The sequence below is a fragment of the Ruditapes philippinarum genome, unplaced genomic scaffold (genome assembly GCF_026571515.1).
Source record: "Ruditapes philippinarum isolate M1 unplaced genomic scaffold, ASM2657151v2 ctg916_1_1_1_1, whole genome shotgun sequence".
NCBI lineage: Eukaryota > Metazoa > Mollusca > Bivalvia > Venerida > Veneridae > Ruditapes > Ruditapes philippinarum.
This window is the reverse complement of record NW_026860290.1, coordinates 1-27,299: the sequence shown is the minus strand read 5'-3', so window position 1 is coordinate 27,299 and position 27,299 is coordinate 1. Positions and strand designations below refer to the sequence as shown.

Below are 27,299 nucleotides of genomic sequence, written 5' to 3'. Positions count from 1 at the left end.
TTTGTTTTTATGAATTACTTTAATAATTATATGACAACCAGATCGGAGGGTATCATAAATAGACAAAGGTTTATTCAATAAGGGAGTAACTATACCACAAATATTACTATAATTGTGTTTTTCGAAAGCGTGATGTTGTGTATTTTATGGTTCGTTTTTTTTGCAACCAACACTATAAAGGTCATATACTAACGTTTAAGCTTTTCTATTGGAGGAAGATCTCAGGTACCCCCTTGCGTTTTTTCAGACACAAACAGGCACCTGAGTAGAAACGCCGACATTCCGAAAGCCTGCTTGATAGTTTCTTCACATAAAAACACAAAGTTCGGGGCTGGGTTCGAATCCACGGCAGTGAGAGGCAAGTGGTTTGAAATCAATATCCTTATCAACTAGGCCTTGGACACTCCAATAAGATTGGATATCCATACTATTATACTGTTAAATTAGAAAAACAAATTCGTTCACGATTAAATATATAAAAATCAAAACTATTTGATCCCTTTCAATTTTGCCGTTTTGGGCGCTTTTCAGGGATTCCGTTTTTTCTCTATTTTATTTATTTTTACAAAAGGAAAAAAAAACAACACAATTACAAGTAATTTAGATAAAACAAATACTTACATAAAATAAGACATCCAACAAAACCGATCACAACACCCCAAAATCGTTTTTCTCTACGTAATGGTCCTTTTGAATAAATACAAGACAAGAGATGTGTTTTTTGTTAACATACGTTCATGTAGGTATAACACTTTGAACCTTTACCACTGAACTTAATCATTATTGTTCATGATTGTATGCAAAACTAAACAAACATTTCAATATATATATATATATATATAAAAGAAGTAACAATGTACAAAAACAAAAAAGAAACAATCTTACGAACATAACAGTAACAACTGCAGCAACAACGACAACAGCAGAAAACAAGCATAACAAAAATAAAAACTAAATCACACGCACAATAGTAATAATAATAATAATAATAATAATAATAATAATAATAATGATAATAACAAGAAGAAGAAGAAAAAGAAGAAAAAGAATAACAACAACAACAACAACAATGATAATAATACCTGTTTTAAGAAAAACAACTCTTAAAGGGTATAAATCTATATCTTATGAAATATTTTTATAAAATTTATCCCGAAAAAATGTTACATAGAATGTCTCTATTATTTAACACACATGCATAATGTACGTAAACAGAATAAAATGTTCCGGAATAAAATATCATTCGGCTATTTTATGTAGGGTTTTATCCGTTTAGCTATGACTTTAAACATACGCCATTCGCTTTAAGGCAATCTATTGACATTTTTATTTCATACAAGCATTTTGGAAGTATTTTTTATTTAAAATCCAAACAATAATTTTTCATCAGATATTTAGCTTTATATACACTTTAATAATAGTTCTGACCTGAAATCATTTTAATAATAGTTCTGACCTGAAATCAGTATAGCCTTGTATTTTAGCTGAATGTCAAAATCTGATACTTATTTCTCATACATGTACATGTATACTTAATTTTGTATTAATTTTCATTCTTAAAAAATAAAAGTTATGTGTGTTGATGTAAAATTGCAAAAAGTTCAGCCAATGTTGAAAAAAACAAAACAAAAAAAAAAACAAGGAAAAAAAAACAAACAAACAACAATTTTTCAAAAGACGATTTTACTGGCGTGGTATTTCTAGTGAAAGATTGTCTACCCCTTGCGGATGCGACAGTAATATTTCCAATAGAAGCATAACAAGAGAAAAAAACAATAACACCAACAACCATAACAAGTTCTAAAGTTACACCATCATCAACACAACATGTAAAATTTTAATTTGAAAGTAAACATGAAAACAAATACAGAACAAACAGACAAAAGAAAAACAACAAAATCTTACCGACAGAGCTTCCGGTACCGGACCAATGACCATGTATGCACTCGATAACCTTGTTTTCTTCTGTGATACATGATCCTTGATGATTTACTCTCTTACCACCAAAATCTACACCTGTACACCTTTCGTAGTTTAAAAATTTGATATCTGTTAGATAACACTTATCCTTGGTTGGAGTATCTATCTGTAAAAAGTGAAAATACGGAAACAGTTATCTTATAAAATAATCATTCAAAAGAATAACTGTAAAGAGAATGCAGAATTAATACAGATACATGCAACCTATCAAAAACTACTATTGTTTAAAGGGTATAATCTTTATCTCATGGATTTGTTTTTTAAGATTTATCAACTGTAAAAAATTATTGGTCCAATACTCTTATAGTCGATTCTCGAATGAGTTGTTTTCATAGAATATCTCTGTTATTTCACACACGAATATTGTACGTAAACAGAATAAAATGTTCCAGAACCAAATATTATTTTGCCATTTTAAGTATAATTTTATTCGTTTAGCATACTAAGGAGATTTACTACCATACACATGTCAAACAAGCATTTTGGAAGAATTCGTTATTTGAAATCAAACAATATATAATGTAGCAGATATATAGCTTTTTATTACCCTTTCAGATTTTTCCGCCTTTTGGATTAGATATTGATCACCAGTAAGAAATTGATATAACCGAGCCAGACGGGTAATATACACACTAAATTTCCCCGTTGGGTACCCCACGTTGTAAAAACATGCGCTGTGGCGATGTGCGTACGGTTTGATTTTACGCGATGTAAATTCCGATTTACAAGCACTTTTTAACTGTCAAATGATAAATATTTACCAAAATAGAGTAATGATACATATTCTCACCAGTATTGAAAACAAATATGACCTTGTGAAAGCTTGATATTCATTCCAAAAAAGTGCGTTCAATAGACTACTCATTTTCTCTTGTTTACATTTGTTAGGTTCGAAAGAAACTACGTCATGTATTTATGTGACGTCATGTTGGGGTGAAGGGGTACCCTTAAGGGAATCTTATTTCGACGTTTCATTTGAAGTAGCAATGATTTCTTTTAAAATCGTCTTAACTCGGCAGGGGTAATAAAATTATCATTTTGGGTTTGGAGTGATTTATGAGGATATATTACCTGCCAAGATAAAATATCTCCCTCGCCTAACGGCTCGGATGATAGAAAATCTTGACAGGTAATATATCCACATATACCACCCCAAAACCAAAATAACATATAATATATTTTAAGTTTTGTTCAACTATATGATTAAAGTACCAATGCACACATGAAAAATGTTCCAAGATTGCCTACAAACTGTTTCAGATACAAATAAAACTATAACGTATTATAAGTGGATTTGGTGCATAAACTGTAAAAACAGTATCAATTTTCAGATATAACATGTAAGGTATTTAAGGGTAGACTATAATTTATCTAGATGGTATCTCGTTACTTAAAGCTATTTTGTACGAAAGCCCGGTAGGGACATTTCAACTTTCTGAATAACCGATTTCATCTTCATGAATTCTAGCCTAATTAATTTGGCGTGAACGGTTTGACCCATTTTACAGACTTTTTTTTCTTACTGTCAAACCGTTACGCCTAATTTTAACTGTCATTTTTACGCACGGAAAATCTACCGGTAACACTATCGATAGTTTGGACTGATTTTTACTGCTTAAACCTGAAAGTAACTTCAATTACCTCTAAAGATCAATAGAATATAAATTTTAGTACTAACTTCTCCTAGAAAAAATATTAGATTGTACCTGTCTTAACGCATACATGCGATTTATTTCAAATTTGTACTGTCTACTCTATCTTCGGCGGACATGTTATGACGTCATCGTAAAAAATCGATTCTGTGAAAGCTGGTAGTAGCTACCAGTTTGTATAGCAGGTAAGTGTGGGTTACGCATGAAGATTAAACTAAAAATAATATCGGGGGAAATAAATCTATTCATTATTTTTTAATAAATGTGTGCATTATTAAATACTATTGAAAAGTATCATTGTATTTAACCTAAAATGCAATGGTCGCAAATAGGCTCCGTACAAGTACTGTTGTTTAATATTTTTTAAATATTTTAATACATGTACATTTGTACTCAACATTTATCAATTAGTGGTTTGCCTTCTTGTTTACTGCTAATGACTGCCAAATGTCACTCTCGGATAAAATACTGACTTCATTTATACATGCATATCTATATGACAATTAAGAACGTAAAAGAAATATTGAAGGAAACTACAGTCCGACCCCGGTTATTCGACAACCCTTTATTCGAATACCCGGCATTATCCGAAGTAGATCGCCGGTCCCGTTTTTATCTCTATATAAAACAATATAAATACGAGCGTATTATTCGAAATGCATTATCCGAATACCTCCTATTTTTCGATGTAAAATTTCGGTCCCGATTATACAATTACGAAATAATTTCACACCTATTATTCGAAGCCATCCTAATTATTATTCGAAGCTAGACTAATTGACGCAGATCCACTCGCTGACCAGTCGACTTGTGAAAAATATCCACAGTCATGCGTGTAATTAGACAATCATGATAATAACACTTCGTGTGTTCTTTAATCACTTTTAATTAACGAAAATGAAAAGCTATGCACCGTGTTCGATTTTGTTTAAGATGACAGCAATAATGTTTATACATTACGTATATGTGAATTTGTCAAAACATCAAAAACATTTTTTCATTAATTGTAACGCTACATGAGAGCCCGAATTTATCCTAATCGAAAATACCAGAGTTTAGCTGTAAATACCGTAGTGACGACACGGCCAGTATCAAGGCTTTGCGCGAAACGAAACGATACATAATGTAGAATAAAATGCAAGTATTTATGTCTTAAATGTCAATACAATAATTTTTACGCATCTTTTCTTTAATATCTATTTTTCTCAATTGATTACAGGAAGCAAGTGTGTTGTAAACGGTAGTTTTGCGGTGATTGGTCAAAGTGGAGTAGTTTTCGTATATCACAATATTCCGATTTCGATTATTCGAACCCATCGATTATTCGAAGTAAATATTCAGTCCCAGGCACTTCGAATAAACGGGGTTAGACTGTATTTGAAATACACTTCAAATTATTCAGTATTTGTACAAATAATATTTCAAGAGCTCTTTTTCACCGATTGCCGATATATAATACCATATTAAACCTATTGATAAAGTTAAATGTCTTCTTGACATACTTTATTAATTTACTAAAAAGGAACTTTATTGTGATCCAGTCAAATGCTGTGTAACTATAAGGGAAGGGTCACATATTTTAATTGAAATAAATTTTATGTAGAGGATATTAAAAAAAGTCATTGAGAAGATCAGAATTTTCAAATGAACAGATTAAGAGACTTATACATGTATAAGGTGTATGTCTTGTTGTTTCATACTGTTTTGGTGACACTTTTGTTTGTGTCCCTTGTTGTTTTGATGTCTATGGTAAGTATCTTCCCTTTGCCCCTAGTTTTATTTCTTTATTTCGCCCCCTCCCCCGAATTTCCTATCCCCTTCTCCTGTGCCCTTAACTTAGTGGTCCTGTTTCATACTGTTTTGGTGACACTTTTGTTTGTGTCCCTTGTTGTTTTTTCGTCTTTGGTAAGTATCTTCCCTTTGCCCCTAGTTTTATTTCTTTATTTCGCCCCCTCCCCGAATTTCCTATCCCCTTCCCCTGTGCTCGTTAACTTAGTGGTCCTATTAATCATTCATTTATTTATTTTCTTTGATTTCCTTCTCAGTTACATTTTAGTGATAAGCCTGACCGTGCTCTCCCTTGCGCCCTTTCCCGTTTTAATTTAGGATCCTCCTGGGCTCCTTGCCAATGGTTCATGTTCCTGGGTCGTGTGGGGTTTGCGTTCATTGAACGCCGCCTTTCCTTGTTCATCTTGTTTATCATATTGTATACATGTATACCGAACCGTAACAAACAGATAATGATTATCAATACAAGGTTCGGCAAGCAAGCAAAGAAATGTAAAGAAACAGAAAAAACTTATCCACATTCATGTATCCACCCTCCAAAAAAACCACCAAAAACGCCTGAAACTGCAAAATCGAAACATAAATACACAGGAGTGCCAAAGACGGCTCTGGTAGGTTCAAGTGCTCCCTTTCGCCGGTTTAAACAGAATTGATCACTTAAACATAATAATGTTGATTTTTTTTAATCAACATCCACAGATGTGTACATAATACGGCGGTAATCATGGAACTTTCAATGTGACACATTCGAGGTGCCGTTCAACGGGAAGTAGATAACATGGAATTTTTAATGGGTATCAGAGGTTTTGGTGCCTTTTGCGACAGTCGTTCCAACATTTCTCCCATCTGTCTTACATTGTTATGCTATTCAACATCTAAATAACGGTCACTAAATTTCCGCTTGCTGTGTTTTTATCATGAACCCCGTCAAATCTGTGCGACAATTGTATTTTACTGAGGACTGTCTGACATTCCATTTTATAGTTTGAAATTTTAAGATTTTTTTTCAGAGTTTTAAAGTTATTTTTGGTTGTTTTGAACTTCTTCCCATACACAACCGTCCTCAATTTCTTTTAAAGATAATAAACTAGAAATTGATATGGAGTGTAATATAAATTGAAATTCTTCTTTGCTTCATCATGTATAGCATAATTATAATTCATTAAAAATAAGATGTACCTACAATTACATTGTATTTTCGTATGTGGGAAATCATGACAGGGTTATAAAATAAAAAGGTAGTTCAGAAATTTCACCTAATGATCACAGATGTTAAAAAATCCAACTTAATAATATCTAATTTGACAATTTAAACGGACTTAAATGCAGTATGATCTGACATCGGACATCATAAACTATTTAATTTCTAAGTAAGGTTATCATAATTTCCTTTACACATTCTCTTTTTAATGCTGAAATATTTGTGTGTGAATAAAAGAGTTATTCCTGCAATAATTCATATAAATAACATAAACAAATTGTATAATAAAGCTTGGCAAATACAATCGATTGCCGCCGATACCTGTGTTACACCATGGATTTTACCAGTGTTTACAATTTTACCATGACACCGCTTTCCAATATGGCCGCTTTCAATAATTTTCAACGATTAAAAAAATTAAAGTGGAATATTTAGACTTCTGTTCGAATTTGAAGTATGATGATTTGGAACCTTGCATAAAAAACGATTCTCTTTCAGGTAATGTAGACCGTTTCTTTGAAACTTTTCTAGTTTTCGCTCCCAACAACTTCTAATTGGGAAGCGTCCGTGCATAAAAATGCAGTTCGTGGTTGGACTTGGAAAAAGACAGCGCCCGTCCAAAATTATCTCGGTGTCTCTTTGACAAGTCTAATTAGTTGGACTACATGAATTCCCGATTTCAACTTCACAAATTCACGAGTTCAATTTCACGAATTCACGATTTCAACTTCATGAATTCACGATTTCAACTTCATTAATTCACGAATTCAACTTCATGAATTCACGATTTCAACTTCACGAATTCACGATGCGTACACATGTGTACACAAACAACCACAAATGACGTTGAAACTATGGTTCCGGCACTTATTATCATATATATTATTATATACTATTTATATACCTGTTTATAACGGTTACCTTATTCCATAAAATTATGTACTCTTATGTTAATTTGTATCCAACAAAACGAATTATATGTATATGTTCCCTTTTCTACAAATAACACAAATACTGGACTTGTTTGGACAGTCGAAACTATATTATTTACTTTTTTGCGGCAGCTGGAATTGTTTGAAATCTAGACATTTTTAAATTTACTCACAAAAGGAGATGTGTTGTTATTAAGATATCGTAATACAGACGTTTATCAGGATTTAGAGCCATGCATAAAATATTGATTGCGTTATAACTCTACTATTATCGTCACGTTTAATTGTAAGCAATCTAATCCTTACAAAAATCATAGTGCACCTGATTCTTGCGAGGTTTATAATCCTTCATTTTCTTTACAAAATATTCACGTTCTATATGCATTTTAATAGTAGATGGCAAATATTTTGAATTTACTGTCACGCTTAAGTTACATTCTTGTACATCTTTGAACGAATAGTGTAGACTCATTGTAGATAAATAGAGCAACGATACTTGATGACTTAAGCGAGCAAGATATAGAGAAAAACAATCCATCAAAAGACGAACATACGAACAAAAGGAAATAAAAAACACTCTTACCATTTAGTCAAAAGACATTTAGTGAAAGATTTGACTCAAACTCTAAAAGCTATTTAATTTTGTTTATCATTACGACAAATGACCCTTAAGTCGCCCTTTTCTCATAATAGTCATTTAGAAATATTCCGAAAATTGTGGTTAATCGAATGAATTACCTAAAGGTCATTTTTTTTCTTTTCATTAGAAAGAATATTTTTGAATATCCTCCTTTGGTGGAACAAATTTGAAAAAACACAAATAAAAAAAAATTAATACTTACTCTCGTTTGACATGATATGCGCATTATTAATCCTAGAAAAATATAGATCAACACATATTTCTTCATGATTTGTACCGGATAATGTCGCATCATAACTATAACTGAACATTACAAATGTTACACAAAATAAAATATGGGAACTATTTGTTTTAATAAGTCTAAAAATAAGACACAAGTCAGTTAACGGTTTCGGAAGATACCAGTTTGCATGGTATGGGGTGACATTATTGTTAGCAAATATTTGTCAAATACGAACCGTCTCGGATTGGAGCCAAACTTGGCGGCATTTGAATATTAATACAGTTATAGTAATTATACAAAACAATATATTGATTGAAATGATAGGAAAATAAGATTTAGTAAATATGTAAAATTGGGAATTTTAAATGAATCATAATCCAGTCGTAGACCATTGAAATAGTATACCAAAACCGGATTTTAAATATCAAATTACTTGTACGTCTCATCTAAAAAAAAATTGTAAGGATATATTTTTACGATCCATTATAATTCATGTGCGCCTCTGTAAAAAAGAACTTTTCATAAAATAAATGTCCGAATGAAATTTCGTGTTATAGATTTTATCGTTCATACCGGTAATCTCAACACAGTGTGTGTTCGCCTTAACCGATCAAGTCATATATCAAAATTGACATTTTTACTATTTTCCAACAATACATGTTTTGACCTTTTTCATTTTCATATGTTTTTAGTTTATCGACGTTGTTTAATTCGACGCGTAGTTCTTTAACCATTTTTACCTACCGGCCCTTTTGTTAAAAGCGGTCTAGTAAATTACTTATCGCTTAACAGGTCTGCAAATATATACCGACCTTTTTTGTTCTATTCTTCTCTATACAATAGAAAATATGTGAAGTCGAAAAACTCGTGCATTACACAATATTCACCGTAAATGTATTTCACGTAACGCAGAAAAATAACGCTGAATTGTGCAAAATTATAGGGTGTGTGTGTGTGTGTTGGGGGGGGGGGGTAATGACCACTTCGAATAGGAAAAAGAGTCGTTATATATTTTAAAGTGCATTTCATCAAATAAATAAAATAAATAGAAATAAATTAGCGCATTCGGCTGTACGGACCCTCATAACATATATTCAAGATTATTTGTGAGGAAAACGAACTGGCTACTGTTCTGGCGTTGAAGTTTGTGTTTCGCCGATATTAATGTGTACAATAATGCACATTAAGCCTTTCTTTATAGTTTGCTTTTCGGTATACCTAACACATTTGCCGAACTATATAGCTTTATAAGATACTAGTTTTCAGCATTTATTTCCACAACTATGTCTAATTTTGCACAATCCTGCATTAGTTTAACAATTCTGCATTGTGGGGTACATATATATGACGATTATATTACTGGCGCATATCGCATCAAAGTCAACTTCTACATCTTTCTTTCCCAAAATATTACTTTCAGTTCATCTTAAGTATAAGACCCTTTTTCACATTTTGTTCCAGCTTTTACATGACGATTTGAATTCTGTTTACCAGTACTCGCTTGTTCCTTGCAAGAATACGACTTGCGCTTCCAATTCTGGACTGCAGCCTTATCAAACATATGAATAAGGGATGCTACTAATTCAGAATACACCGAAAGAAATTTTTTCCAAACGTGAATGAATAATTATGATGATGTCTACCAGTCATAAACATACACTAAGCTGTGTTTCAATAACAAAACAAACACAGACCCATTTAAACGGTCATGATCTGTGAAATCTTATTCTACTGTATCCAGAATATTCTTCACAAATTCACATGTTTTTTGATATTTTTTTGGTACATTTACCACTCCGATTAAATTAATCAATTATCCTTTGTTCATGCTTTATTCGTCTGCTTGTTCCACTTTGAAACAAATTAATCCTATGCAATAACTTCGAAGAAAACGGATGTTTGACAATTCTATAAACAATATTTAAGATGCGAAATGCAGTCTACAGTACGTGCAAACAACTATAATCTTTTGGGTTTTCATAGTCAATCTGACCTGTGATGCCCCTTTGTGATGAATATCGAAAAATTAAGCTAAACAAAGAAAAACCGAGAAAAAGGAAGGCATTTTATGATTTTTTTAAAGAAATCAACCGCAAAACCAGATTTTACACTGTTAAAAAATTGTTTGCACATTTATGGTAAGCGCAGACAAAGGAATCGTCGTATGACAACACAATTATTCACCCAAAAAAAGTTTATAGGCATCAGCCTTGTATTCTTAACGTCAACGTTAAGGACGTTATGACAAAAAAGACTGCGCCGCCGTATGCGCTTGATGCGCATGTACTAGTCATAATGAGCTTAACTGTTATTGCAGGCATAGTTACTACGAAAAAGAAGACATACTTGCCGAGTGAAATGATAACAAATAAGTTTTTTATTTTATTACGCGTATAAGTTTCTATTTTTGTGCACAGAAGAATGAAAGATAAATTTCAAATATTTTCCCTTTTGTTAGTACCAGGATATTAATTTAATTATGCACAATACATATTTAGAGTCTAAAGGCGTTAAACTTTAATCGGTTAAAATGTAGTTTTTTTAAATGAAACTCTTCGCTCTTTGGATAAGCATCTGTCTCAACAACAGAGAGGAGTCAAATATTTATATACTCTCTGTTCTTAATTATTATATAACACATCAGCTGCAAAACAATGCCATATTGGCAAACTTGTCCATACCATTAGCAAGGATAATATTTTTGAGTGTATTATGGCAGACATACATGACAGAAATAAATATTATCGAACGTGTGAAGGTTCAATACATAAAAACAAAAATCATTTTTTCAATGACGCGCTTATAGTGTGCCACTTACATTTAGCGTGTCTTTTAATTTTGTTTGTATAACGCAAAGACGTCACGTGAAATATATGCACGGCCGCGCAATACTATTGATACGGAGTCGCAAAAGCTGTACGGGTATGTGATAAATGATTTTACCTACGAACTCATACAATATAATCAATCTTTGTATTAACTTGATTGTAAACAACATAGTTAGAATAGTAAGAATTATTGACACGTTTTTGCCGAGTGGTTATGTGGGTGATTTCCAACCACTTTTCTCTCAAAGCTGCGGGTTCTAGTCCCGCTAAATTCTCAATTATTTTGTGTGAATGAACTATCCATTTTTCATACGGAACACCAGTGTTTCTTCTGCAGTACTAGCTGGTGCATGAAATGATAAAAAGACGGTCACCTGAAGTCTGCCTTCGCTAGTGTTGCTGGAAAGTCGCTAGATGGCAATAACTGTGTCGGTATGATAAAGAAATCAACAAAACAAACAACAATATTACAATCGTTAAAAAACGTTAATAAAGTAAAGCTGTGTTGTCCATGTAATACATTTTTTCGTGCACTTTTCGTAAATCTTATCCATAAATTGACTGCAAATCAAAACACTAACAATAATAAATTATACGGATTCATTTAAATCAGAGGCTGTAGATAACGTCATAGAATAAAACTATCCGCTCACTCAGAAAGCTTCAAAAATAAGAATAACTTTATTCAAAGTGACAACATATGTTTTCAATTTCGGTCCGTCCGTCGTTCGTTCGTCCGCTAGCTTTACAGTCAGCAATCCAGCCAACCAGGCAGAAAGGCGATGAATAAAAAGGAATCATTAAGAGAATGAAAAAAGATAAGGAAAGAATATATGAGAGCCCCCTCCAAAAAAAAAAAACAAAATGCTGACACTGATGATGCATTTATCTAACCTTTATTGAAAGTCATTTGTGCTTGTTTTCGTAAATGCGCTTTTTAAAAAGATTCTCAATTAAACCAATTTCAATAACGATCGTAGCTTGCTGTACTTAAATACTTGCAAAAACAACTAGTTATTGTAAACTGAAGACTACCTGCAATTCGAAAGTTAGGAACTGAACTGGAGATCAAAAGAGATCCTGAATCAAAAGAGATCATTAATTTATACCTTATTCAAAGAAATCATTTTACAATACCTCAATCAAAATATTTAATAATCAATACCTAAATCAAAAGCGTTCATCAATCAATACCCAAATCAAAAGCGTTCATCAATCAATACCTAAATCAAAAGCGTTCATCAATCAATACCCAAATCAAAAGCGTTCATCAATCAATACCTAAATCAAAAGCGTTCATCAATCAATACCTAAATCAAAAGCGTTCATCAATCAATACCTTAATCAAAGTGTTTAAATAAAGATGATTTCAATAACGATCGTCGAAAAACCCGCAGCTTGCTGTACTTTTATACTTATAAAAACAACTAGTTGTTGTAAACTTACGGTCATTTGTATTCCCAATGCCAATAGGAATTGCACTGAAGACCAAGTATACCTGTTCTGACAAGAGTTCTGAAAAATATTCATTAACTCATACGTAAATCAAAAGATTAATAATGAATGATAATTTTGAAAGCATGAATAAAAACAAACAAGAATAACGATCAACAAGACAAAGGCAACGTTCACAGGAAGCGGCCCCCAACACACTAAAAAAACCTAGAGTGGACATAAGGAAAATTAGAATGAAAACCAGAACGCGAACAAACACATTTTGCGACTTTACTACTTTCATAATGACTCTTATCGAGTGGTCTATTAAAAAACAAGTGCTTACCTGACATGCTGCATATGCAGGATTAACATGGTTTTATCTGCTCTGATGCACTGTATACAGCTTTCGTCGTATATAGCTTAAGCGTTGGCTGTCATTGTTGGTTGAAACAACTTATGTTAAGCTTAGTCAGGATTACCTGGTCCTGTTACGCTACTACGTTATCGCAAAATAGTAGACAGTGAACCAGACTTATGTTGAGCTTTATTCGTAGGTTGACAATGTAAACTGTGCACGTTGGACATAAACATTTACTATTGAAAAGCGTATTCTTTCTGAACGTATTATATATAGCTAACGGCCAGTGACAAAACATAAAAATAATATTTTCATTACCCTATAGTTTTCATATTCCTACTTTCATATTCCGTAGGAATATCTATCATCACCAGAAAATAACCGTGGCTTATATTTTTTACCTAAGTAGATCAAAATGGAGGTCAAGTTCACTTCGACTGTAACAAAAAAAGTTTCAATTGTCATCGTTATAGTTATTCGTCAACAACGAAATCGTTGTAGTTGTCGCTGTTGTCATCGAAATCGTACTTATAGTCGCCGTTCTCGTAGTCAATGTCGTCGTAGGTCTCGTCGTATAAACGTTTGTTGTAGAATTCGTGTTCGTTGACGTTGCTGTATATATATTTGTAGAAACTCGTAATATTCGCAGTCATGGTGGTAGCCGTAAAAGCTATTTCCTTTGTCGTTGCCACCGGTGCTCTCGTGGTTGAGTTCGTACTCCTAGATGTCATAGTCTTGGTTATCGTCGTCGAACATGTAACCATACTTGTAATTCTAGGAGTCGTTTTTAAGGTCGTTATCGTAATAATCGTGGTCCTTGTCACAAAGTCGAAGTCAATGGTGGCTACATAAAGTAATCGATTACTATTTAAAGACACATGTTGCTATAGAAAGATAGTGGTTGCTATGAAAATAAATAATTGCTATGTAAGTAAATGGTTGTTTTCTTAAGTCACTGGTTGCTATGGGAACTCCCTGATCCATTTTGAAGTCAATGAATACTATGGAAAGTCACTGGTTGTTATGGAAATCAGTGGTTGCAATAGAAATAGTTGATATGGAATTTTATGGTTGCTATAGAAAGTCAATAGTTGCTATGGGAGTCAATGATTAATTTGAAAAGTCACTGACTGCTACGAAAAGTCACTGTAAGTCTTTTAGATGTTTCATGCCAAAAAACAGGGCTTTAGCCTTTATTGTTTTAAAGAAGAGGAACACCAGAACATGTTTCATAACAAATATCTTAGCTAAAGCCTTTAAAGCATAATAGAAGAAGATTTTTGTTTTTGTTTTTACTATATACATATACATATAAGCAAAACCAATTACCCTCTCGGACCACAGCAACACGAATTTAGCATAGAATTTTTAAAAGAGCTTCATGCCTGGAACATTCGTGCTTAGTTTTAATAATATTTGCCTATTTGTATAGGAGAAGATGTTGTTTTAAGAAAACGTTTGTCGCCATTAATGACGTACGACGGACGCAGAGTGAGTGATCCAAAAAGACACTTGGGCTAAAGATAAATGGTCACCATGCTACTTTTTTAACTATCTGTCCCTTAAAAGTGTCTGTTTTTGTTCAATTACCGAGTCATAGCTTAAATTTTCCTCCTTTGTCTTCATAAAAATTGTACAGCTGTTGGAAACGTCTTTAGATATTCGTGTGTCCATGTGCTTCGAAAGGCTGGAAAATGTATGATGTATTTTATAACAATTAAATGGAAGTATACCAATAAGGCCATTCAAATTGCTAAGAACCACTTTCGTTTTACAGATACTAATGACCTATAGCATTTGTTAACAAGTTTTGACTTTGTTAATAGCAAATTGAAATAATGTACAGAAGAAAGAAAATATTTTTAATGATAGGTATTGATAATTATTGTTGAAGGCAACACATTTACTAAGAATGCTAATTGCCTGGTGTCATAGTTGGTTGAAATGAAGTTTGTTATTTATTCATATTTATTGCACTAAACATGCAATACATCGCATTGATGACATATATTGCAATATTTTGTTTACATATGCTTGCTTGAATTATTTGATATTTGTTTTGTAATCTAGTGTAAACAATGAATTATAGCCGCAAAAGAACTACTTGTAAAAAAGGCAGAATCATTCAATTTGACAAAAATCCATTAACATGTTTCACTTCCTACTTCAGTAATGTATTGACATAAAGTACGAGATCCAATTTGATTGGTTTCTGTTAATGATCTATATTTACTTCCTTTTATATAACCTGAATCGACTGAAAAGATTGATTGACTGATTTTAATAATAATGTGACTTATCACATAGTACGTGTCCTTTATAAAAAAAAGCCAGTAGATTATTTTATCTTTACAATTCAAGATAACCATGAAACGGACTTGGAAGTGGACCATTTTAACTCTTTATTTACACACGGCATCTAAAAGAACAAAGGTCAAATAATTTGGCGACATTTAAAGTATCCTGCTATGAATAATAATCACTATTTATTGCACAAATGTAAATTCCATGTGTCAGAAAAAAACCCAAAAATAAATAGATAAATAAAAGAAGTTAAAAAGAAAGAAGAAAAATATTTATTCCACAAGATATGATTCCTAGAATCAGAAAAAAATAATAAAAAAAATACATCCACAAGATATGATTCCTAGAATCAGAAAAAAATAATAAAAAAAAATACATTGTAGATAAATAACTAAAATAAGAAAATAAAATAAACGGAATAGAAAAGTCGTAAGCGCTATAAATAAATCATGAAAAATACGCTGGGATGAGTTTTCGTTTATATTGCGCCAACAATTATTTGCGTAATTAGACGGTCTCTTAGTTTACACTATTTATAATACTAACTGACTGAACCTGGAAGTAAAATAAACCTAACTGCGCGACTGTTAAAGCAAAATAGTACTTTGTGAAGTACTGTCGCGCTGAAAAATATGGATAATATCTTCTTAATTTTCAAACTTCTTGGATTTAGTGTTGGCCTTTCAACAAAAAACACCATATGATTTTTTTTCTGTTTTTTCTTTATTAGATCTACCAATTTTTTAATTGGCGTCGTAATATCACAAGCAAAATAGTAAATTAATTGGTTTAGATATTTTTAAACTTACATTATTCAACGATGTGTTATTTTTCTTTTATATGCATACGAATCCTAAAAATAAGTACATCTTTTTTCTTCTTCAGAGAGGACAAAAATGTGTTTTATACTCGTTTTTTGAGCAAATTGGAAACAATTTCACCCAAAGATGAATGTTAAATAATTTGTTATAAAACTATGCAAGTAAAAATAATCTGGCATTTTGACTTCCATTCACAATACTAAATCACACATATATATTTAAATTTCTTACATAGATCAGCTGAGCACTAAACAATAGAACGATATGCAAAAGATTATAAGAAATAAAGAAAATACGCTGAAATAATAAAGTTAAAATTAAAAACGTCTAATTGTACTATTTCAATAACATATATATTCCGCATAAATTTAAACATATTCGTTTTCATTCGATTGGGTCGAAACCTTGAAGCATGTGGCAAACTATCCGCGAGGTCGATTTCATGGGTTTTACAAGTGCTTATGTAATTACAGAGACATTTTGTCCCTATCCTAGTGCTCGAACCCATCTTAACTGGATTGAGAAAATAAACTATTAAAAGTAACTTGCAATTTTGTTTCTGTATTTGCTAAAACGTCAGTATGCTATTTATGTTTTTGTTTTATAATGAGCATTTTATTGTCACTACACTTAGAAAATTGATGAATAATTTGTAATTTAGATAGAAAAGATTGAAAGTTCTAGGATTGACTCAACTAATTAATAGTTATACGCCTTTGAAAAATAGATTGTAATTTGTATATGACATTTTATGTTTACAAACCAAATTCTAATTAAGATATGATTTTTTGAAAAAAAATCTCTTGCAAGAAAATAAAAACTAAGAACGTTGATAACTACTTTGATAACTTTAATACGTCCAATTTGAACAACGAATAACATCTAAATAAGATGTAAAAAGTTGTTGGGTGTCCGTATGGACCTTAGATTCTTTAATAAAAGAAAGGTGTAAAAAAATAGATTTAAACAGAGTATGTATATTATATGTCTTTGATTTAAACAAAAAACGACGATTTTTATTATTCTGCAGGGCTTTGATTTCAAATTAAGTACAGAGAAATGTTTCATCGACGAAATTGATAATTTGGTAAGCATAGATTACTGTTCGGAAGAAGATGAAGTTGATAACACTGTTAATCATCAGGGAGTGTGCACAGAGGAAGATGGAAAAGTGTATACTTGCGAACACGGTCATTGGTCGGGAACCGATAGCTCTGTCGGTATGAAATGACTTTAAAATCGTACACAATCTTATTGAATATAAGGATAAAGCATCTTAAAACTAAAAAAAAATGTTTCTTTTATCACCTTGTTAAACGTGTAAGTAACATTAGGAGAGTTAAGATATCAAAGTTTTTGTGAATGATAAAAAAGATACAGAGAACTTAGTAACAGCAATATCTTTTCCTGCACAGTCTCATGTATAATGTCAACCATTTGCTTAAAAAATGATTTTTCTGTTTTATTTATTAAAAGAAACCCAATAACAACATATATTTACATAATGGAATGGCTATTGACAATTTAATAACAGTAATCTTTTCTTCAAATATCTTTGATTTTCAGATTAAAATTTGTTTGAATCTTAAAAAAGTATTAATCTATTTTTTCATGTATTTCAACAGCAACATTAAACAGAAGAAAGCGGTTCTTTTGGCTTATTATCCCGGTGGTGATTTGCGGGTTTTTCTGTAAATAAAAATTCGAAAGAATTCTTTTATATATATTTATTTTATTTAATTATGACCTTGATTATATACCACATTGTTATATAATTTTTATGTACTTTTTATTAATTTTTTAAAGTAATAAAACTATTCATATTAAAAATGTCCGGTAAATTGCTTATACTCTTGTAAGCCCTAAATAAAAATTTTATCAGAACGGGGTCTTTTTTTTAAAATTCCCTTATGAGGTGGCGCGTTCAATGCAGGGTTATTATATCAAAAGCGTTAAATATTTTTGTGGGTTATTGATAAAGCATAACAGTTGCAAATCATTCAACTTTATATTTTCTTTTATAGATTTTTTTTTAAAATAAATAAAGTGACAGTGTTGAAACTTGTTGAGATACTTTAAGTTTAATCATAATTTACTCAAGTTACTCATGGAGTACAAAACATTGTAATTGGCTTGTGCCGTCACGTGGGCACTTCCATTTTTTCATCTTTTGTCCTATTTTTAGTTACAAAACAGGTAGAAGGAGACGAGGGGGAGGTGTGAGGACAATGACCAGGTATCCGCCTACATTCCCAGTACCATGTACACCAAACGATATCCAAAGTAATTACAACATTGGTTCCGGAGAGGACAGCGTTGTTGTTAGCTGGACCGTGCCAAAAGCCTCGGATAGAAACGGAGGCACACCAAGGTATTACCCTTTGGTTAGGATCTCATTATCTGATTCCCTTTAAATGTATGACCAAGAATAATAGTAATTGACCAATTAAAAAGAAAATAAGAAATAAGATTTAGTAGAATGGTACTTGCGAAGTAAAGAATAAAACATTTATCATGAACGATAAAGTTGAACATTCAGAATATGAGTGAATATGTTCTGTTCTGTTCCGTATCTTGTCAAGTACAGTGTTACACAAGTTGGTGGTGGTAGAAATGGAGGTCGGTTTGATGGAGCTACTTATGGAAAGACGCAATATATTACTTATAAAGCTACCGACTCGGACGGCCTTACTGGACATTGTTATTTTTCCTTCACTGTCATTGGTAGGTACTGTATACTATGGAAGACCATTGTTGTTCTTTTTTTCTATTCTTTATTGGATTTTTTTTCTTTTTTATGCTGAGTCGACAGTCGCGAATACTTATGGCAAAATGACATTATTGTATTTATACAACTTAAAGTATTTATATATAATTTAAAATCTGTTATGGTTACTTAATGGATCCTTTAAGTGCACTTTTGATAATCCGAACCCTTATTTTAGGACGTTTCAGAATAATACAATTTATTCCTAAATTTATGTATTAAGATTGCTTCCTTTAATCTAGATTTTATTCCACCATTTTCATGTCTTCTATGCTATGAAGCTGTATTATTTCAGATCATTATTTTGTCTGACATTGAATGTGTGATATGTCTGTCTAATATTCTATAGCCTATGAGGGAAATTTAAAGTGGATTGGACTACCATTGGCATATTTTGTTTTCCAGAAGTATTTGAGAAATCGATAAAGACAATAGAAATGTATCATTTGGATATTCATATAAAATGTATTTTAAAACAAGAAAATGTTGACAAAGTTCTAAGTGATTTAGTATGAACATTTATGTGATAAATAATACTATTTTGTTCTAGTAGAAGATTATCTGCTATATGTTATGTCCAATACTACATACTGTGATTGTTATAATTTGTTATATAACATACCTTCCATTATAGACCAATTCACTTCAAAAGAACACATGGTTACTAGTAAAATTCTGAATGTGACTTTTGATGATTATATATGACCATAATGAAAATTTATCATGTGTGAAGTTTGTTTGTGTACACTGTACATTAATGAATGATAGTGTTATTATTAAGGCAGAACGAATAGAATACAGCTGAAGAGTAAAATGTGCAACAAATTAGTCATAAATTATACTCATTCCTTTTTCTGCAAGAATTAACTTGTAACTCCCCGTCGTGGCCTCCAAATGGCGCACGGACGTGCGACAAGAAGTATATTCTCGGAAGTTCATGTCATTATACATGCAATACTGGGTACAGCTGACCGGAAGTAGTACAGTCACTTGTAAATATGCAGCATCGCCATCATGGTCAGCTATTCCAACTTGTGAAAGTAAGTAAGACAACTCCAATTGAATTCTTGCTTAATATTTGAAAGAATATGTTGATATTTTAAAGAGCAAACAACAAAAAGGAAAAAAAAACACAACAACAACAACAACAACAAAATACTTTAAGGAATCGGCAGAGTCAAGACGGATTGTGAATTTATGTGTAGATGGTCGTTTTTTTACACTCCACAATGTTGATATATAAACCTGAAAGTACAAGCATACTCAAACATACCATAAAACCAGACGTCTTTTCTAAGCCTATGAATTCAATATCAAAGAAATATAACAGTGCCATATATTTTTATTTCTCATGTATGTAACAGCATGAATGAATCAGCATAATGATATAATAAACATGATATACCTCTATATCGGACCGGACGTAGCTCTATGGAAATTTAGTTGAAGCACATCTTCTCATCAGATGAATTATCACGTAGAATCAAACGCAGACACTGTGTGGAGTATTTAAAGGCTCATTTAGCCAAAGAAACAAATACATTTTTCCTTCTCATTCAAAAATGGTCTCAGAGCATGTTAGATGCTCATCACCTAAATAAAGTTGACAAAATGTGAAATTATTTGTCGTAAATGTAGCAAACTGAAAACAAAATAGTATTCCGACTTCCATACAAAATACTATTTTTTTATTACTGTACTCATCGCCATAAAGCAACGGAAGCTAACGATTGGCCAAAGATGCATTTAAAAGAAATATAACAGGACTTCAATGTTTAGAAGCGTTTGAAAAATAAAAAATGAAAACAAAAATGGCAAATAATAGGCCTTTAATGTTATGTTCTATTTGTTATAGAAATCACCTGCAGTGAGCCAAACTATCCTGAGCATACAACGGCACAGTGTTCGGATCCAGACTACGGCTACTTGTCGGTATGTTCAATGAAATGTGACGTAGGGTACACCCTGAAAGGAGCTTACTTTATGCAATGCCAGGCAGACCGTACATGGTCAAACGTTGGAGCTACATCATGCGTTGGTAAGGTGTAGTCTGTAAAGTAGGATAAAATCTCACTGAGATTTGCTTTTTATGTTTATATGAGTGTAATTTACTTACTATGCATTGTAAATAAACTTCTGTAATGCAGAACTTGCTAATGCTTTGATTGAAATCAGTCATTTAATTCATTTTTACATTTTTTTAATTCATAAATATGTTGTTTACGATTTAACTTAGATGATTCGCCGCCGACTATTTCGTGCGTAACTCCGCAGATTTTTTACGCCGACCGAGGTTTGACGACAACATCAGTTACCTGGCAACTTCCTACAGCGTCTGACGCCACAGACGACAATTCTTCCATTGTACAAACTTTTGGCCCAACAATTGGAGCAGTTCTTGAAGTGGGAACAGAAATAGTAAAATATAAGGCAGTTGATGAAGATGGAAGCAAATCTCAAGAATGTTTTATCCAGCTTCAGGTTGAAGTTAGGCAATGCATTTTAAGCAACCCATTTTTAATGATACTTTGGATCAATATTTAAAGTTGCCATGATTAATGCATACACTTTTTTCTATTTTTATCCTAAAAACGTGTACAATACACAACATAAGTTAACAATAAACAACAAAATCCAAATTCGAATTTTTGACTTATATTTTTCGAATATATCTTTTGTAGCTACCATTTAGAACAATTAAATGCATTATGGGGTTGGTAATGTAGCAATATATATCATTCATAAAAATACGTTATCATCAAAGTGAAGTAACTGTTCATTTTCCTGTTCTGTCTCTTGTAGAAATAATTAGTGGTCACCCATTAGATAATTTTACTGACGAATACATGAGATTTACTTGTTCAACACAAAACTCTGGATATGTTTACGGTGCATCATACCGGCTGTCATGTAGCGCGTACCTGCCGCTAGAGGGCACTGATCTAATCACGTGTGAGGCAAATGACCAATCAGAAGGCGTTTGGAGCTGGGGATCTGTTGACAAACCTTATTGCAGAGGTAGGTTTGATATGCAAAGCATTGGAAAACTTTGGTTAAAATGGTCACGTTTTAACGCATTTCATAATAGACCAGTGAAGACCAAGATCAATTGATGCATCTGTGCCATCTGATCAATTTTTGCAAAGTTTGCTGTGAAACGTCTTGAATAAAGCTCGGAATATTCTGACAAGTATATAACCATAAAACGTTTTCTGTTTGCAGAAATTGCTTGTCCGGAACTAGAAGCACCAATTAATGGAGCTTTAACCTATGACACAGTATTAACAAGACCGTTACGTATTATGTCGTGTAATAACCTATTCGATATACCAGACATGGGCACAAACTTTAATGGACAATTTTTTATGTACAGACGATGGAAATTGGACTCCATTTGATACTGTGCCAGACTGTATAGGTAAAGTATATAAAGATAATCAGGTTTCCCAACCTCTCTGATTAGTCATATCAATGAGATTAAAACATTTATAGGTCGGCAATGCAAGGAATCTGTCCTTTTATCACGAAATTTGAAAACAAAAAGTTCGTCGCTTAACGCTTTCAGGCTTAGACTACCCCCATTGAAATGTATAAAAAAGAGGGGCTTCTTAATACTTGGCCTTTGAATTAGAATTAAACGAGTTACAAAATTAAAAAGTCCCAAAACATGCAAAAGATTTCAAATATGATGGACTTTATATTTGATATATGAATTATAAAACAACAAGAACAAAAAACAAACAAGCAAACAAACAAACAAACAAACAAACAAACAAAAAATAACAAACAAAAAACAACAGATATTTAAAAAAAGATAAAACCTTTTTCTGAAGTCTTGTCTAATCTTAATCTAATCATTAATGGAGTTAAAAACAAGCGTTGAAATATTTTAGGACAGAGTTTATATCTTAAATTGATAACCTTTCACCTTTTATAGAACTTAAGAATCCTCGATATGTGAAGCTACCGGTTGAGATATTTTACTATGGCGGCAATTGTGGCGATGAGGCGACTATGGCAGAAATTATGGCGAATTTCCAAAATATAATTGAAACAAAACTTAGCCCATTATTCACAATAGTTTGCCCATCTGGAGAAACCTGTCTTGTAGAAGATATTGTAGTAACATTCTGACCAATTCAGACTCGCAAGATGAGATCTCTGTCCTGGACAATAAACGGTCGTCATTTTCGTTCTCAAGAATACGAAGGTAAGACAGTGTCAAATGCACGGTAATTATTATTTTATAGTATTTGAAAAAAGAAAGGAAAAACGTTCCACCATGTCTAGACATTTTTATAGACAGATTGTGCTTATTATATTTTGATTTATAAGAAATGATTTAGTAGTTACATTTGGTACAAGAAAACCTTTCCATTTCTCACCCTGTCCATGCCCTCTTTGTTAGGTGATTTGGAAACAGGTACAATTGTCGAAGAACGTAAGTATTTAAAGGTTAAAAATGGCCACAGTGTTGTCATTAATTGATGATGTGAATTAAAATTGTTAGTCTCGACTCTACAGTTGTACTCACTTATTAATATAATATATTTTCAGTGTCAACTAGAGAACATGAAATCGAAAAACGAAGCACAGAGACCCATTTGCTAATTTTGGAATTTTATATCGTTAATCCTTTAAACTTAACCAACACAACATTTTTAGATGCAATAACGTATTACGACGATATACAGCTCAACATAATGAAACCGGCAGATCAAGAACTGATCAACAACGGTACTTTTGACGCTGACATCCGATTCATTTGCGACGCCAAGCTACGGCGACATAATATGCGACGATGGTTATATGTTGGACCAATCATCATGCAGTTAGTAGTTTTTGACCTACGTCCCTCTTTTTGGGTTTTTTTAAGTAGTTATTTTTTTCTGATTAGCGTCTTGCTATTGAGCATGAACAAGCATTAAGTTGTGAAATCAGCTATCAAAATGAGAATTATAGAGCCTAATATTAGAGATATTAAACTCGGATGTATAGAGTGTCTTACTTACCTAATCAGAAGAAACCGACAAAATGTAAAAAAATAAGAAAGCCACTGTATATTAATTTAAAGCAGCATAGTCAATTCTCTTCGATTGTGAAATGTATATTTGGTTTCAGATTGTAACCCTTATGTTTTGTACAGGATTGAAGATTTTAGCATTAGCTTCAATTTTTATATTGTCGAATTTTATATGTTTTTTGTTTAAAAATCGACTTTTCGAACATATGCAAAATACTTTTACAGAGCCATGTCTGGTTGGCTTCTTTCTTAACCAAACAAGCAACCTATGTGATCAGTGCCCTGCCGGCCTGTATAAGGACGTCGAAAGTGCGAGCACGTGTTCATCATGTCCTAAAGGGTACACAACACAGGTGTCTGGGTCCAAGTCCGAGTCTGATTGTGTCAGTAAGTATATACAATGTATTACTTATACTTTGAAATATGCTTTACATTTAGTGTTTTGACAATACATAACGCATTTATTGACAGTACCAAGGAAATCGCAACTTTTCGGCCCTTTCCGACTGTCTTCGGATGTACACGATATCATATCGGAAGTGGTTTTGACCATGGTTGCCAGTAAAAAAGAGCACCTCTTATATTAACTCATTTTTGTATAACTGCCGTCTTTTTCTCATAACAGTTTTCAATGACTGATATTTACACAAAATGCAGAATAATAATTAAATTAATGTTAAATATATAAACTGTTACAAAAGTTAATTTCCTTTTTTGTTCCTTAGTTATCAATAACAATTTGATTCTATTTTCTTTCAGAATTATGTAGTCCGGGAACATATTCTGCAAGTACGGTTGAGATATGTAATGTATGTCCCCTTGGTTACTATCAAGATGGGTATGGACAGACGACATGTAAACAATGCCCTTCCGGTACAACAACTGCATCAACAAACAGTAGCTCTGCTGATTTCAGCCATTAATACTTTTTTCTTTATCTCTATCATGCCATTTTAGTCTGTTTTTATGTCTACATTTTACATGATCTCCGGCACACATTTAGACAAATTCTATATAGTTAAATACTATATAGTCAATATACTAGATACTATATACAATGTGATTATTATGGAAGATAGGAGACAGTCAACATACAATGTACTACAAAGTCAATATACAAGTATTTCTTTGATTTCTAACCTTCATTATGGCAAAGATCGTTTCCTTTTCCCCCTCTAGTATTTGAGGATTGCGTGTCTTCACCATGTAACGGACATAACTGTACCAGTGTCCAAGACAGCTTTATCTGCACTTGTGATGGCGGTTGGTCTGGAACTAAATGTACGACACCACCGGATAAATGTAATGGCAATGCATGTGAAAATGGTGCAACGTGTAATAGTGGAACTACCAATTACTCGTGCAGTTGTGCTACTGGATACAGTGGTTCGTTTTGTGAAATTTCACCATGTAAGTTTTTATGAAATAAAAGTGATTTATGTGTTAATTGATGATAATAATAATTGTAAAGATAAAATCTCAATCTGGTACAGTAGTTCAACATTTATTGCTTTGTTTAAAGCCCGATTAATCCGCACAAAAAATATCAATTTTACTCAAAAATTTATTAATTATCTCTTGGATAAATTGCTACACTTTCCAAAAAAAATTTAACTTATTTGCCGAATAACTAGGTCATTTTTTGCTTGTTTTTCATTTTTGTACACTAAGCTCTTTAGACGGTAACTGATAATTTTGTTTTGAAATCAAAATGCCACTTTGTTTACATTTTACTACTTTTGTGACAATCTGTGTCATATTCACTGCTATTTTGGTCATTGGTCAAATAAGCATCTCGCGTGTTCTATAGCATAGTATTGTTAAAGCATTATAAAACACATGTTTGACAGGAATAAAGATAATAATTTATGATACGTACTGTACCTTTTTTAAAAGGTATGCATAGTAACAAAGACAAGTTGCTTTGATATATACATTTTACCCTCATTTTCTGCAGTGGATGGTGGCTGGTCAGAATGGGCGGTATCAGAATGTTCAAAGAGTTGTGGAACTGGGAGTTTGACTAGAACCCGACAATGTAACAGCCCAGTCCCAGATACACACGGTGCTGATTGCGTTGGTGACGTTACAGAAACAATAGCTTGTAATACAGATGCTTGTCCTGGTGAGATTTCTATCTGAATCTTTACATGTCTAAATATAAAGATTTTGTTTTTGTGAACAGAAAAATTTATGTCTTTTTTTCTTTTTCTTTTTTGAAGTTTAAGGGTGAGTGCTAGCCCATTTGATGACCTGCGATACGTTATTCGTATACAAATGGTTAATACAACAGCCTACAAGCTATAGTTATATTGCATGACATCGCTGACTTTATGCATAAATTTATTAAAAATAATCTTACATTTTTATTCATATAGAGCTATGTATCTATTTCGTATTATTAAAGATTGCCACAAAAATACCCTATAACACTGTTTTGAACTCGTTGAAAAATATTAGAAAATAAGAAACGACACTGTATGTACGATCTCACATTTTCACCTTTTTATTGAGTTGATGGAAACACTGTAAAAGTCTTTCTTTACTGGTGGAGGTTTCAGTTTGGTTTGACTTTAGAAACCTTATCCACACGACCACAGACGCCCTACATCACCTTTTTAAAATATATTTATTACTACATGTATGATTATATTACTTTTAGAGGTATTTAGAACAAAGTCATAAAAATACGATACAGATACAATGGAATTTTTAATACAAATGATCTTTTCCCTTTTTACGCTTCAATTGCTGTTTCTATACAACAGTTTGTGAACAACTCATGAGCGCATCGGGGTCCTTGTTCAACTGTTCTACAAACGGAACATTCGGTGATGAAACAGGTACAGTATATTGCGAGGATGGTTAAATACTTCCACCCGGTTTAGATGATGGTAAGTCATACACGTGTGGTCCAAGCACCAACTACGAATGGGATTATTTGGAAAATACTTCCAGCTGTGTCGGTAAATTGAGACTATTTAAAAAATTAACATACCATGAAACATTATAATAAGATAATATTGTGATATAAATTGCCGATGATAGATTACAAAATACTTCATGTATTACAGAAAGGCACATTTTTACAGCTGCAAATATATGAATTTAGCACTTCACCATAATAAAATACATGTATACATGTAGATCGTTTACAAAAAATATTATAATAACATTACATTGTATAAAGAGCAAAAGCAAATTAATTTAAGAAACATATGACAAGCGTTGTTTAGAATATACGCGTTGACGCTTTCACTTATCTAGCAATATTACAAATTTGTCTTTTCGTTGACATAATACATTTTTGCATCGTAAACAATAACAAAATTACAATGGAAATTG

General features: G+C 32.3%; 5 protein-coding genes and 1 long non-coding RNA gene across 8 annotated transcripts in view; 5 read left to right on the top strand and 1 right to left on the bottom strand.

The window, feature by feature from the left end:
- LOC132759541 (sushi, von Willebrand factor type A, EGF and pentraxin domain-containing protein 1-like) overlaps positions 1-8,526 on the bottom strand; it is a 36,829-nt gene extending 28,303 nt beyond the window's left edge. For both annotated transcript variants that reach the window (XM_060751329.1, XM_060751331.1), the window contains exons 1-3: positions 8,396-8,526; positions 1,906-2,086; positions 622-687 (exon numbers count right to left, since the gene is read on the bottom strand). In XM_060751329.1, the coding sequence (XP_060607312.1) occupies positions 622-687; positions 1,906-2,086; positions 8,396-8,488 (340 nt within the window). In that variant the 5' untranslated portion in view covers positions 8,489-8,526. The remainder of the gene's footprint in view (positions 1-621; positions 688-1,905; positions 2,087-8,395) is intronic.
- Positions 1-26,860, top strand: part of LOC132759551 (sushi, von Willebrand factor type A, EGF and pentraxin domain-containing protein 1-like) — a 75,527-nt gene extending 48,667 nt beyond the window's left edge. The window contains exon 9 of the mRNA XM_060751341.1: positions 26,798-26,860. The gene's annotated coding sequence lies outside the window, so the exon portion shown is untranslated. The remainder of the gene's footprint in view (positions 1-26,797) is intronic.
- LOC132759561 (sushi repeat-containing protein SRPX-like) lies at positions 17,195-21,485 on the top strand. 2 transcript variants are annotated; one of them, XM_060751352.1, is made up of 7 exons: positions 17,195-17,384; positions 17,790-17,855; positions 18,361-18,535; positions 18,752-18,888; positions 19,793-19,971; positions 20,787-20,969; positions 21,168-21,485. In XM_060751352.1, exons 5-7 carry the CDS (start codon positions 19,869-19,871, stop codon positions 21,473-21,475), a joined length of 594 nt encoding a protein of 197 aa, XP_060607335.1. In that variant the 5' UTR covers positions 17,195-17,384; positions 17,790-17,855; positions 18,361-18,535; positions 18,752-18,888; positions 19,793-19,868; the 3' UTR covers positions 21,476-21,485. The 2 variants fall into 2 exon arrangements, with proteins under 2 accessions (XP_060607335.1, XP_060607336.1); XM_060751353.1 differs by having other exon boundaries at positions 18,747-18,888.
- On the top strand, positions 21,713-23,665 carry LOC132759563 (uncharacterized). Its single transcript, XR_009629733.1, has 4 exons — positions 21,713-21,949; positions 22,154-22,349; positions 22,869-23,141; positions 23,489-23,665. It is a non-coding gene; the product is annotated as an uncharacterized LOC132759563 (long non-coding RNA).
- Positions 24,146-24,877, top strand: LOC132759550 (signal peptide, CUB and EGF-like domain-containing protein 1). Its single transcript, XM_060751340.1, has 2 exons — positions 24,146-24,341; positions 24,714-24,877. Exons 1-2 carry the CDS (start codon positions 24,161-24,163, stop codon positions 24,875-24,877), a joined length of 345 nt encoding a protein of 114 aa, XP_060607323.1. The 5' UTR covers positions 24,146-24,160.
- LOC132759540 (thrombospondin-1-like) lies at positions 25,023-26,914 on the top strand. Its single transcript, XM_060751328.1, has 4 exons — positions 25,023-25,039; positions 25,111-25,364; positions 25,912-26,079; positions 26,723-26,914. Exons 1-4 carry the CDS (start codon positions 25,023-25,025, stop codon positions 26,821-26,823), a joined length of 540 nt encoding a protein of 179 aa, XP_060607311.1. The 3' UTR covers positions 26,824-26,914.
- Positions 26,915-27,299: the final 385 nt, after the last annotated feature.

What these genes read in the sequence shown, in the direction of transcription:
- LOC132759561 (XM_060751352.1), top strand. Translation starts at nt 19,869, where the DNA reads ATGTCATTATACATGCAATACTGGGTACAGCTGACCGGAAGTAGTACA. An exon ending in AGCTATTCCAACTTGTGAAA is followed by an intron (nt 19,972 to 20,786) that starts GTAAGTAAGACA and finishes TATTTGTTATAG; the next exon opens with AAATCACCTGCAGTGAGCCA. An exon ending in TGGAGCTACATCATGCGTTG is followed by an intron (nt 20,970 to 21,167) that starts GTAAGGTGTAGT and finishes GATTTAACTTAG; the next exon opens with ATGATTCGCCGCCGACTATT.
- LOC132759550 (XM_060751340.1), top strand. Translation starts at nt 24,161, where the DNA reads ATGCAAAATACTTTTACAGAGCCATGTCTGGTTGGCTTCTTTCTTAAC. An exon ending in GTCCGAGTCTGATTGTGTCA is followed by an intron (nt 24,342 to 24,713) that starts GTAAGTATATAC and finishes ATTTTCTTTCAG; the next exon opens with AATTATGTAGTCCGGGAACA.
- LOC132759540 (XM_060751328.1), top strand. An exon ending in GTTTTGTGAAATTTCACCAT is followed by an intron (nt 25,365 to 25,911) that starts GTAAGTTTTTAT and finishes CATTTTCTGCAG; the next exon opens with TGGATGGTGGCTGGTCAGAA. An exon ending in TAATACAGATGCTTGTCCTG is followed by an intron (nt 26,080 to 26,722) that starts GTGAGATTTCTA and finishes TCTATACAACAG; the next exon opens with TTTGTGAACAACTCATGAGC.